At 32.0% G+C, this 13729-nt stretch overlaps 2 protein-coding genes across 2 annotated transcripts; both read left to right on the top strand.

Moving 5' to 3' along the window:
• The first annotated feature begins 954 nt into the window (after positions 1 to 954).
• LOC123212952 (protein ALP1-like) lies at positions 955 to 5134 on the top strand. The gene is made up of 2 exons (XM_044632210.1): positions 955 to 2410; positions 3005 to 5134. The coding sequence occupies exon 1, from the start codon at positions 1065 to 1067 to the stop codon at positions 2397 to 2399; it is 1335 nt and encodes a 444-aa protein (XP_044488145.1). The 5' UTR covers positions 955 to 1064; the 3' UTR covers positions 2400 to 2410; positions 3005 to 5134.
• A 4054-nt stretch (positions 5135 to 9188) lies between these two features.
• On the top strand, positions 9189 to 10440 carry LOC123212834 (caffeoyl-CoA O-methyltransferase). Its single transcript, XM_044632046.1, has 4 exons — positions 9189 to 9416; positions 9522 to 9666; positions 9775 to 9906; positions 9984 to 10440. Exons 1-4 carry the CDS (start codon positions 9253 to 9255, stop codon positions 10275 to 10277), a joined length of 735 nt encoding a protein of 244 aa, XP_044487981.1. The 5' UTR covers positions 9189 to 9252; the 3' UTR covers positions 10278 to 10440.
• The last annotated feature ends 3289 nt before the right edge of the window (positions 10441 to 13729 follow it).

Raw genomic sequence — 13729 nt, forward strand, 5'->3', positions numbered from 1 at the left:
TCAAAATAAATATAAATATAATTTTATTAAAAATATAAGGCCAAAGACTTATTTCTACCTAAGGTATAGTGAAAACCAAACTCATGCTCTCCAACTTTAAAAAACTCAAATACCCACCCATAAACAGATTTCAATTAAAAATTTCAGTTATGGTTAAGGACAAAACTGTTATTTACTAAAAAATTTAAAAAATGAAAGTTTTATCACATTTTCCTCCTTAAATTTAAAAAACTCATAATTTTCTTCAACCCAAAGTTTGAAAAGTGACAAACACCCCATAGGTTTTTTTCTCTTCTTTCCAACGTCAATTCACCATGCCTAATCGTCAACTGTCAATTGTCCTCTCTCTCTCCTTCTGATCTCTCTCCTTTCCCTTTTTGACCATCTTGGGTCTCGACAAAGACGATCGAAGATGGTTGGAAAGGGAAAGGAGAGAGACTAAAAGGAGAGAGATAAAGAGGGAAAGAGGACGGCTAATAGTTGACAATCAGGGATGACGAAGCAATGCTGGAAAGAAGAGAAAAAAACTTAGAGGGTATTGATCACTTTTTAAACTTTAGATTTGGGATAAAAATTGTTATATTTTTAAATCTAAAAAGAAAAATTGTATAAAATTTTAATTTTTTAAAATTTTTAATAAATAATAATTTTATTTTTAATTATATATAAAAAATTTTTATATATTTATTTATAAATAAGTGTTTAAATTAAAAAAAATATGAGTCTGAGTTTTTTACTGTTACCTTGGTTGGATTTGTGTGAACAAGTCTTTAGGATAAATATAAATTCCAACACGATCGATAAAATGGTACTCATTTCCCCGGCCCACGCTCACCTTTCAACTCAAATTGACCAAAAGCTGTGCAGAATCTGTATCCGAATATAGACCAAATCAAATCTCCCAGTAAAAAGAAATTGAGTCACGTGCTCCAAAAGAAACTTCTATAAATTTGTACAACAAAATCACAAGGCCAGTTGCCTCTCTCTCTTTTGTCTTTCTAGATTCACCAAGACTCTGACACATCTCAATTCCCAAGAACACCTGCATCCAATCATATTTCCCCATGAATTCCCAGAAATTGTCTGCTGTACTTTCTTCTTTAACTTCTCAGCTCTTTCTTCTTATTCTCCTTCTTTTTCCCGACTCAAATTCGTCTGAAAAATACAACCTTTTCCCTCTGATTTCTCACTTTCTTTCTGCCCAGCAGGTTGCTGCTTCTGTTTCTTTCCTTACGGTTTCCAGAAAAAGGAAGAGAACCCATTTCTTAGATCAAGATTCTGAAACTACCCATGAAGGTAGATCCTCCAAACCCGAAGATGGAATCGTTCAACTCAGTTTGACTCAATCCCCTGATTCGTTCAAAAACTCGTTCAAAATGAAATATTCTACCTTCAGATGGCTCTCTGGATTGCTTGAGCCGTTGTTAGATTGCCGTGACCCGGTGGGTTCACCTTTGAATCTATCCCCCGATGTCCGGCTCGGTATTGGTCTGTTTAGGTTAGTTACTGGGTCAGATTATGGTGAACTCGCTAATAGATTCGGGGTCACTGAGTCGGTGACTCGCTTTTGTGTTAAACAGTTGTGTCGTGTTCTTTGCACTAATTTTCGATTCTGGGTTGCGTTTCCTAGCGGAGAGGAGGTTAATTCTATATCTGAATCTTTTGAAGAACTCTCAGGGCTGCCTAATTGCTGTGGTGTTATTGATTGTACAAGGTTCAAAATTGTTAACAATGATACATCAAAACCTTGTAAATATGATAAATTAAGTGAAGAAAGTGTTGCAGTACAGCTTGTTGTTGATTCATCTTCAAGAATTTTGAGCATTGTTGCTGGTATTCGTGGCGATAAAGGTGATTCAAGAGTGCTAAAGTCTTCAACTTTATACAAAGATATTGAAGAAAAAAAGTTATTGAATTCAGGTCCAGTCTTTGTTAATGGAGTTGCTGTAGATCAGTACTTAATTGGTGACGGAGGCTACCCTTTGCTTCCATGGTTAATGGTACCATTTGTGGATACTAAACCAGGATCGATTGAAGAAAACTTTAACGCAGCACATGCCATGTTGCGTATTCCGGCGTTGAAAACTATTGCTAGTTTAAAGAATTGGGGGGTTTTGAGCAGGCCGATACAAGAGGAGTTTAAGACTGCAGTTGCTTTTATTGGTGCTTGTTCCATTCTTCACAATGCTCTGATTATGAGAGATGATGATTCTGGATTGTGTGAAGAATGGAGAGATTACTCATTGCATGATCAGAGCTCTCAGTATTACAGTGATAATAGTTTGGAGGAGAATTTGATTGAGCAAAGAGCTTCGGTTATACGAACAGCCTTGGCTACAAGAGCAAGAAGTTGTCCAGATTCAAGTTTTGGTACAGATCCCTGCAGTTCGGTGCAATGATTGCAATCCAAGTAAGATAGAAATTGCAATCTTTTAGATGTCTAATTGAAGAATTCTTTGAAGATAATTGTGAAATTAATTTGAACTAATCTTTTTCTTAGGCTCTTAAGTGACACTTATGGCACAAGATGTTCATTGTATTGTTTATAATCCAATTAATTTTTTGAAGATGTATGAAACTTCTCAATTTGCAAAAATAAGGTTTTTTTTAATTTTTAATTTACTTCTTAATGAAGTAAAAACATGGTCTTTCCCATTAGTATGCAACAAGCCCTTAATATCGTAGCAATCTTTCAAGTGTGAAGTGAAAAAAGAAATTTATATACAGTAATCAGGCTATAAAAGATGGTGCAGAACAAATGTCAAATAGGTTGTGATATCGTTCATGTAGACGTTAGGTTGTTGTTCTTGTTCAACAAGAGTGAAACAATTGTAAACAATTGTAAACAATTCAAAAACAATTCTTTGTATCAAGCTCTTCAAAGAGATGTAACCATATGCTCATCGGCTGTTTGGACTTGGGTTGGGACATCCAGATGGGTTCTTGGATTTTAAATTGATCCATGTGTGTGCTCAAGGTTGGTTGAATGGTCTTTCGTGTGCAGTTTTCTTGCCTTGGTTCCTCTCAATGCTCTGGCTACTGGCTGGGTCCTCCATCAACAGATCAGTTTATTCTTCTAGGTTGAGATATTCTCCAACAATGTTTATACAGAACTCCGAGAGCACTAATCTTCCTAGAAACTTGTATGGACTAATTAATTTGGTTTGGCAAGTACTGAAAAGTTGTCTCTTTGTGGTGTGAGAATGTGCATGTAAATATTGTGTCTAACATCAGATTGAAAACCTGATCTTTGAGGATGAGATGGTGTCCAACTATCCGTATAAGGAGCCTTTTGGAGGAATTTTTTAGCAAAGACCTTGCAAAGAAGTTTTCCTTATAACAAATTTTTGGGATGTTATCAATCTATGTGTAAAGGGCCTTTTGGAGAATTCCTAAGGTGAGAATCTCTCAGACAAACTCTCCTTGACTATCATCCAATCTGCAATTCATAGAGCTGTATGCAAATTGATATTTGGTGATGTTCCTTTTCTCCAAGATTTCATAAAGAACATAAGTTTGAATTGGTAATCATCTAACTTATGGACATCTTCATATGATGGATTTATGTGCTTGGACTCAATATTAAGGTGCTTATCTTAGGGCTGATATCCATTAGAATGGCTATGCAATCCTAGAAGCTTTGACAACAAGGTGCTTGCTGGGTTACTTGGGTATAAAATGCGATTTCTCTTTCTTCTTTTCATTTCTTTTTCTCTTTTCTCTTTTTATTTTTGTTTAAAATTTGATTATGAGCAGAAAGTAGAGTGGGAAGTTTATGATTAGATTTAAATTCTGAGGATTTTCAAGTAGTGTTGTTTTGTGGTTAACTCTTGAAAGTATATAGCTATAGGAGTGGCATGTTATTTTTGTTCCTTGATAAAGGGATCCTGCCTAAAATATATACTTGAACATCTTTCAGTTGTAATCAGTGGTGCAACTTTCAAATTCTATACTTTGCAACTGCGAAATTAGAACAATGCACTCTCTTTTATCTATCCTATATGCATACTTATTTATTTCAAATTTCGTGGTAGGAAATTCATCAAACTAGCTGTATGATTCTTGTTTACTTATTAAAATCCTCAGTAGATATGACTCCTGTTGAAGAATTAAATTATCTTGTACTTATCAGTATGTCATGATCTGCTTAAACTAATGAATCATTAACGTGAAGTTGAAAATAAAAAATCGGAAGTGTATGTATTATACCGTGATCTCTTATTCATTAAGTCTCCCCCTGAAAAACAAAAACCATCAAGATAATTTGTTCATTAATGTAACATTCATAGAAAATCTATAGCCATTGGGTGCTGATATTCATTGTCCACCTTGGAAGATCTTTCATTTTGGATGATTATAACTTATACAGTAGCTTCAACTCATTTTGACTGGGTTTTGTATTATAATAATTATTGATTAATATCATACTTATTGGATTGTTCTGTACTGTTGTAGTCAAAGTATAACTGATCTCTGATATTATGCCCTTCAGTCTCAAATGTGTTCTTGATATACGATGGTAGTGTCAAATGTAAACAAAATCGTAAGTTGGAAATTCTGTGAATGATTTTCCCCATGTCAGAGAGCCCTTTCTAAAATGTTTTGAAAGAGTTCTTCTGTAGAATGCAGCAGCAGAGTGCAGGGCCCTTTTGTGTCACTTGATCCAGATACAATGAGGAAGAATTTGCGGACTTCGTTGATGAAACTAAATTAACTAAAGAGAGTTGTTGTGGGTTAGTTCTCTTGTTTTACCTGCTGATCAATAAGGACATCTGAATATTACAGTCTGATATTGTGCCACTGCACAAATCAACAGATGTCTTTTATGGTCTAAAAATGAACTTTGAGGATAATTGCTGAAAAATTGAGATGAAAATTTGACTGTTGCTAGCTTGGCGAAAACCGGGCATGGATTGCCGTAGGTGAAAAAGTCCTGTTGGTCTATCATTAACTGAAATGTGGATCTTCATATTTTTGACCAAGTAGAATGTATAGCAGTCCCCAAATGGTTAGGATAAGCAATTTCAAACTGAGGTAGAGTGTGTTGTTTGTATGTCTGTATTTCTCATTTTATGGTATTTCTTTATAGGAACAACATGTACTTTCTATTCAATGCCTCTTCCTTGAACTAAAAGCATAAGATTGGTTGTTCCTCATCAGTATTACTTATGTTCCAATTCTTATAAATTCAGTTCTCAGAATGATATGGACACATTAGATAGTTGTCCTTTTTCTGATGCTTTTTAATCAGAGGGGCTGCAAAAACTTAGAGAACTTAATGTTAAGAGCGCTGCAGCCTTCCCTAATGTCGATATGCAAGATAAATTCTAAAACACAGTAAGCGGATTTTCATACATCAAATATCATGTTAATTTTTAAGAATTCAGAATGCTTTTTGTGCAGCCTCAGCATCAGTACCATTACTCAGTAAAATTCGGAGGATTACTTGAAAATGTGTTGAGTTTCACTTGTGGCTCAAATTTGTTTTTATTCTGGTAAGAATCTGAAGTGAAATTCTTTTCATTCAAAATATTAAGGTGAAGAAATGAGAGCACATGTAGCAGTATCATCTTGTTGAACAACCCCAACTGAAGTTATAGTGCTAATAAATTTCCTTCAAAAGTGTAATTATCTATTCAAGCATCTTTTCATATCCGGGTCCAGGGTTAGGAGATGCCATTCTCATAAACCCAATGCAACAAGTAACCTTAATTGCCAAGGTTTAGAATAGAAGTAACTGTTGGTGCCACTGAAATAAATAGTATGGAGTAGGTGAAATGTTGGGCTGCTCTTTTCTGTACCAACTTCACCCCGTAAGACATGACAATCTTAGCTAAACGCCGCCGCTCTGCACTCCAGCGACTAACCCTGATTCCCTCATTAATTTAGGCTTTGTTTTTCTTCAGAGACTTCAAGCGATTGGGATCTCTCTCACATGGAAGTTAGTTTCCCTCTAGAATTTGGAGAATGTCATAGACCCCCTTTTAAGATTTTCAAATGAAATTTTGGATGGTAAATTTTACTGTTTTATCAAATAAACCCTAAAAGTTTAAAAATTGTATCACTAAAAACTGGTGTTGTCACTGTTGTGTGATTTTTTTGACTCCAAGAAAGGGAAGTTTTTGGCATTGTATCAAAATCATTGCCCGCTTATTTAACGTGTGAATAAAGTAAAAGGTCTTCAACAACTTTTATCGAAGTTGGTAGGACTTTTACGTTAAAATTGGAAATCTCTTTAAAATGGGTTGATTTCTAATACAAGACAAATTAAGGATTTGTTTGATTACAACATTAAAGATTATTTTGATAACCTATTTTTTATTACTTATATTATTTTGTTTAGTTTATAAGTAATAAAAAATTTCTATAATATTTTATTATCAGATAATCTATTTACTACATTTACCTTAAATATTAAAAAATTCTCAAGATAATCTTTATTTTATTATAACTATATATTTATTTATTAAATTTTTTACGATAAAAATAATCTTATTTTCAATTAATATAACAAATAACATAAAAAAAATTTTAGAATAATTATATCTAAAGGTATTTAAGTAAGATAATATAGTAGTATTTTTCTATTACCTTTAATCAAACACAATAATCATTTATACCTATCTAATTTATCAAATTTTATCAAATATAGTAATAATTTATATCCAATAATATTTAAGATAATCTTCTAATTTTAGTAATAAAATATTTTCCAAATCAAACACCCGCTAATAGTTTTTCGAAATAAAGTTTAAGGATAAATATGTATATTTTTTGCATTAAATCAACAAATTAATCACAACTTTCTCTTTGTATTGAATAAAATGACAAATCATGATAAATCTCGTTTACAAATAGTCAGTCTAAATATTATTGACAAAAAGTGTTTGTTTGAATTGTAAGAATCGAATGGATGAGACCAAAAGATTTGTTTCTGATTTACTTCATTTTCAAACTTTTATTTGTTAAGTTTTAAATACTTATCTATTGAGAGAAGGTGATAAAAGGAGAGAAAGTGACAAAGGGAGAGAAAGTGTCCAAGAATGAGAGAGAACAACTAACGTTTATTGAAAAATTTAAAACTTTAATAGAGAAAATATAGCTTTTCAAAACTTAATATTTTTAGTTTCTCAAACTAAAAAAATTAAAAATGATATAAATTTTTATATTATTAATATTATTAATTAAATAATTTTTTTAATAAAAAATTTTAACAAAAATTAGATAATTAAAAAATATTAAAAATTTTAAAATTTAATAAACGGGGGTGGAAATAGGCCTTTTGGCCTATGGATAATCATAAAAAATTATGCCTAAATTTTCAATTATCGTGAGAAAAAAAATCACTATATACAAAATTAACAAAAATTACCCGTGACCCTAACTTCCACCCATTAACATTAGTTTTGACTTGAATGGGGTCCAATTATATCAAGAAATTGTATTTTAACATACATTAAAGAGATAAAGTTCTCTCTTCTCATTTTTTGGAAAATTAATAGCCTTTTCATATGTAGATGATAATTTTTTTACATAAAAATGAGATTTTTTATCTTTATTTTTTTAATTTAAGCTATCAGTTGAAGAAGGAAGAGAAAGACTACTAGAGAGAGATAACACATTCAAAGAGAAAAATTGTTGTATGAGTGCTCTAAAATTCAAGAGTAAATCATAAAGAGAAATATTGTTTTTTAAACCTTAATTTAAAGATAAATGATTATTTTTAGGATTTAAGAGAAAAAAATAAAATAAAATATTAAAATTAATAGATTTAATTAACTTTAATTATTTATAAGCTGATAAAATGATTTTTCAAAAATAAAAGACAAAAACTTAATAAATAAACAATTTAGACTGAAAATAAATCGTTTTACGTTTATTTGACTTTAACCTTTTGATTTTACCTGATGACTCATTCATAAATTCATTTGTATGTCCTATTTATCTTTGTAATTGCTGGGACATTAACTAATCATAAGATGTAATGAACTAGAGTTCCTGAGTTTGCATTTACAAGCAAAAGAGGAAATTTTGATTAGATTGTCAACATAGAAAGAAAGACAGAAAGAGAAAGCGGGCCACCTAAAACACCCACCAACTCTCCACCAACCTTACTTTGCTAAAAGCCAAACAAGGCCAAACGACTATTTCCCACCCAAGGTTTAGCGTTTTCTCAAATGTACCCCCTTTAACTATGGAAACACCAAACACCCACCCATGACCGGTTAGATTTAACTAAATCCTAACGGTGATAGGGGTAAAATCGTCATTTTTGCTATAATATTAAAAATAAACTAAAATAGAATCTAATTTTGCCCCCCTAAACTTTAAAAACTAAAATTTTTCTCCAGCCTAAGTTTTAAAAAATCACAGTTTCACCCTAAGGTTTGGTTTTGAAATCTCCGGCGACCGTTCCGGCTCCGTTGCCGACGGTCTCTCCCTCCCGAAGCAGCCTCTCCTTCCGACGAAGTTCTTCGTCCCTCTTCCCGTTTCCGACGCCGATCGAGCCTCCAAATGGGAGGAAAGCATTCGCCGGAAGGAGAGGCTGCTTCGGGAGGGAGAGACCGTCGGCAACGGAGCCGGAACGGTCGCCGGAGATTTCAAAACCAAACCCTAGGGTGAAATTGCGATTTTTTAAAACTTAGGCTGGGGGAAAATTTTAGCTTTTAAAGTTTAGGGGGGCAAAAGGAGACAAAATTTCTAGGCGTTAGGGTTTGGTTAAATCTAACTGGCCATGGGTGGGTGTTTGGTGTTTCCATAGTTAAAGGGGGTACATTTGAGAAAACGCTAAACCTTGGGTGGGAAATAGTCGTTTGGCCGCCAAACAACTCCAAACTAATAGGCCCCATCCCCCACGACTTTCACTCAAACTGTCCTACTAATTCTATTTATTTTTATGAATTAAATATTATATTTTCTCCTTGGAAGAGATATTTAAAAACTAAAAAAAGAGATATTGGCGTCAAATATGCTACATATGAAGCAATAAATATAGAGAAAAAAAAAAAGGAAATTGTCAATTATTAACTGGGCCACGAGTGGGTCTCACATGAGAAGCCTAATTGACTCAAACTCATGAGTCATGCTATCTCGGGACTTCACCAACCCCCACCCGGTTGCTCACCCGGTTCAACCAACCCCAACCGGTTCTATCCCACTCTCACTTCCCATTTATACCCCTGCACTTTCCTAGTCTATCTCAGCTCAACTCTCAACTCTCAACTTCCAAAAGAAAAACTTTAATTTCTATCTATGGCAGCCAACGCAAATGAGCAACAGAGCCGGCACCAGGAGGTCGGCCATAAAAGCCTTCTGCAAAGCGATGCTCTTTATCAGTACATTCTCGAGACTAGCGTGTATCCCAGAGAGCCTGAGCCCATGAAGGAGCTCAGGGAGATAACTGCAAAACATCCATGGTGGAACTTCTTCCCAGGATCGTTCCTGGTTTTTTTTTTTTCCTTGTTCCCTTTATTTATTTATTTTTCTTTTTTGGTTTTACTCATCCTGGAATGGTGAAACAGGAACATCATGACAACATCAGCCGATGAAGGACAGTTCCTCAACATGCTTCTGAAGCTCATCAATGCCAAGAACACAATGGAGATAGGCGTCTACACCGGCTACTCTCTCTTGGCCACCGCTCTTGCTCTTCCTGACGACGGAAAGGTCTTATTTTATATCTTTTTTCTTGTTTCACCATAAAGAAAGCATCCCCAACAAGGGATGTTATATTAAATTAAATTAAAAATTGTCTTTTTTTTTTTATTGTTGCAGATTTTGGCCATGGACATCAACAGGGAAAACTACGAGTTGGGTCTGCCTGTAATTGAAAAAGCTGGAGTTGCACACAAGATTGATTTTCGAGAAGGCCCTGCGATGCCTGTTCTTGACCAAATGATGGAAGATGTAAAGTTCACTAACCGCTTTTCATGTTTTTAATTTCTGTTTTCATTCACTGAGTTATTGGGTGTGGTTAACCTCAGGGGAAGTACCATGGGACGTTTGATTTCATATTCGTGGACGCTGATAAGGACAACTACATGAACTACCACAAGAGGCTAATTGAGCTGGTGAAGGTCGGCGGAGTAATTGGCTACGACAATACCCTATGGAACGGATCAGTGGTGGCGCCACCCGATGCTCCGCTTAGAAAGTATGTCAGGTATTACAGGGACTTTGTTTTGGAGCTCAATAAGGCCCTCGCTGCTGACCCTAGGATTGAAATCTGTATGCTTCCTGTTGGTGATGGAATCACTCTCTGCCGTAGGATTAAGTGATTGCTTATACTAATTCTTGAGGTTCACCGTAGGTGATTTACACCCAAAAAATGAAGTGATATGTAATTTCCGCCCACGCCCCCGGGCGCTTTTGTCCATCTGTTCTTCTGAAAATAATTGTATTTTCTTATGAATGAACGATATACCGTCGAGATTTCTTGTATCGAACGGTCCCAATTCAATGTGGAATTAAAAATGGAATTTTTTTTTGTTAGATGAGCTAAATTGATTTAATTTAAGAATTGGTTAATGGTTTGATTTTATTTCAGGAAAGCATGTTTTTATAATTAAAAAATGATATTGTTTCTGACAAAAATAAAATTATATATATTTATATTTATATAATTTAATAATTTTAAATTATAAATAAAATAATATTTAATAACATATATATATATATATATATATATATATATTATATTCAGAATTCGTCTATATAATATTACTTTTTTAACCATTAATTACTTGTGGAAGGTCTGGGTGATGGTGGGATTTTTGAGGACACCTTTGTCTACTCACTCACTTTACCAAACTTTCTAGAGAATATTTTGGGTGTACCTGAAGTTTGGTCACCCAGACTCATCATAATTATTTTTTTATCCAGTGCAATAATAATTATCACTTTACCAAACTTTCTAGAGAATATTTTAGGAGTAGGTTGAAATTTGGCCACCCAAACTAATAATAATTATTTTTTTATTCAGTGCAGTAATTATCAAACTTGTATATTCCTATTCATTAGATTTATTTTGAGATAATAAGAACCCATGTTTGAGTGATAAAGAAAAAAGATGTTAAGCTTGAAGATATGAATTTGACTCAAGTTTTGTGTTAAAATAAATTGAGTGACAATTAAATAAATATTTATATATATTATCATATAATTGATAATTATTTTATTTTAAATTTAAAATCATTTAATTATGTGATAAGTATCTAAAATAAATATACATAAATTTATTATTAAGCTAAGCCGATCATATTATAAATTGTGAAAAGAAGATTCATGTTATTTTTGGAATCTTTAGGGATTTTGGTAGCTTCTAATTTGATATTTATAGTTCCATATAAGAAAGAAATTTGTGATTTTATTTAAATTATAAAATTGAATCAAACTGTTTAAAAATTATAATTTAATTTAATTTGATTTATAAAATAATTCAGTTTTTGTTAAAAATTTTCAAACAGTTTTTCAATTTAGGTTGTAATTTGAATAATTTTTAAACTGAATCAAATCATAAACTGTATTTTTATAATATATATATATATATTTGAAAAAATATTCAAATAAGCAATTTGGTATACAATTTGTTTTTTCATATTTAGTTGGCCATTTTTTTATATATGTATATTGTATATATACTTTATATTTATTTTACATGTGTATATTATGTTTTAGAAAACTTTAATTCAATTAATTTTATTAAATGATATATCTAAAAATGATTTTAAAATACTTAAACTATAGTAATCGAATCGTATATTATATCATATATTGAAAATCCAATTTAGTATATCGTGCATCATATTGTATAATATAGTTTTTAAAAATTAAAATAATAAATTGTTAATAAAATATTATAATTGAGACATCATTTTGAAAAATATCACAAACACTCTTAATATTTTAAAAATTTTCATATACACCTTTAATGCATTATCATTTTCTCTAAAAAAATGTATCATTTCATATAGGTAATATATATTGTATCATAAAATACATATTATTTCATATGATATATTTATTATATCATATAAATTCGATAATCTTATGATTATATCACTTTTCATTTATATCATATCTTATAATAAAATATAATATATAATGTATTATAAAATATTAATAATTATAGTTTAAATTATAATTTAAATTGAATTAAATTTTATTTTTTTTAATTTGATTTAAAATTTAAAATAATTTAATTTAATTTTAAAAAGTTTTAAACGGTTTTTTAGTGTGATTTAGAAAATCTTTCAAATTTAATCAAATCAGATAGAGTACACATCCATAGTTTTCATTCAATCAAGGTCCACAAATTAGCAATTAGATTTAGTCGATCTGTACTCTGTATTCTGTGCCTGCCACACCGAATACAACATGAGGGAACGCATTTCACGCTGCCGGTCCTCTGGTTCTGTAGTAAGATAGCACGATTCTCAATTTCAACGTATAGCCATTTTATACATCGTGGATCGAGGACCAGTCCATCTCAGTGAAACAGGGCCCCGCGCACTGCCTAACCCAATGGGTTTAGACACCAACACTAACAACAGTCCATCTAAATCAGCCTTTATTTAATTACAACCAAACCAAACTGGGATGGTTCGGAAAGGTCAAAAATAATGTTGGGCTGAAATCCATGTGATCTATCGTGTCGGTGGCATCCCGAGGGGTAAGCCGTGTCAGCGTGCGGTGTGGTAAGAATCAAGACATCACCCAAAACTTTCTGCATCGTAACTTCGCGCATTTGAGTATATCAACCCATGTGTTTTAGTTGGTTGATTCACCAAATTATATATTAATTTTTTAATTTTTAAAAATATTTTATTTTTTATAAATTGAATTCTAAGGGGTTGTGGCTTTTTAAAGAGGTCAGATAGAGTATGTTTAGGGTTAAATTCGAAATAAATTATTCAAATTTAAAATAAGTTTAATTCAAATGAACGTAAACACAAATTTGAGATAATAAACATAAACTTGAGATAATGAATATGAAACTTGAACACAAGTTGAGAAGTAAAACTAGAAACAAATCCAAATCTAAACCTAAACTAGATTCATGCTCTGCTTACAAACCAAACACTGCTCACTTGAACCGTTAGCAGGTGACGTTTTTTCCAGCTCTATTTAAAGATGGGGTTTGATTTAAAGCAAGCTTGTTTAGATTTGAAATAAAATTAGTTCAGATTAGCTTGAATATGAATCTAATTATGAATACGTGATTAAACAAACTCGGTGAGCTCAAACCAAACCTGAGCCAAGCCCAATTTAAAACAAGTTAGACTCTGTTCAGAGTTGATTCATTTCTAACTCTAATTACGCCAAACCCATTAGACATATTTAATGATGGTATACACTTTACAATTAAGTAATAAATGGTAGGTTAATTTAAAATTAAAATCCTATTAAAAACTTATGGTCATTTTGTATAAAAATGATAAAATTGTAAGTCATTAACCTATTCATTTAAATACAAATTTATCCTCACCTCTAATCTTACGACAAAAACCACAAAATCTTTGAACCGTATTTGTCATTTACCTCTTAATTCAAAAGTTCATATCCAATATTGAATACAAAACACACAAATTCAAGTAACAAAGATCATTAAATCTATTATTTTCTTTTCATTTTAATATAATGAATTGATGTATTATTAAAAGTAGAGGCAAAATTGTGGGATTTTGGGAGGTGGCACGGTTATGAAAGGTTTTAAGATATTTTTAGTAGT

This window comes from Mangifera indica, chromosome 4 (assembly GCF_011075055.1).
Source record: "Mangifera indica cultivar Alphonso chromosome 4, CATAS_Mindica_2.1, whole genome shotgun sequence".
Lineage (NCBI taxonomy): Eukaryota > Viridiplantae > Streptophyta > Magnoliopsida > Sapindales > Anacardiaceae > Mangifera > Mangifera indica.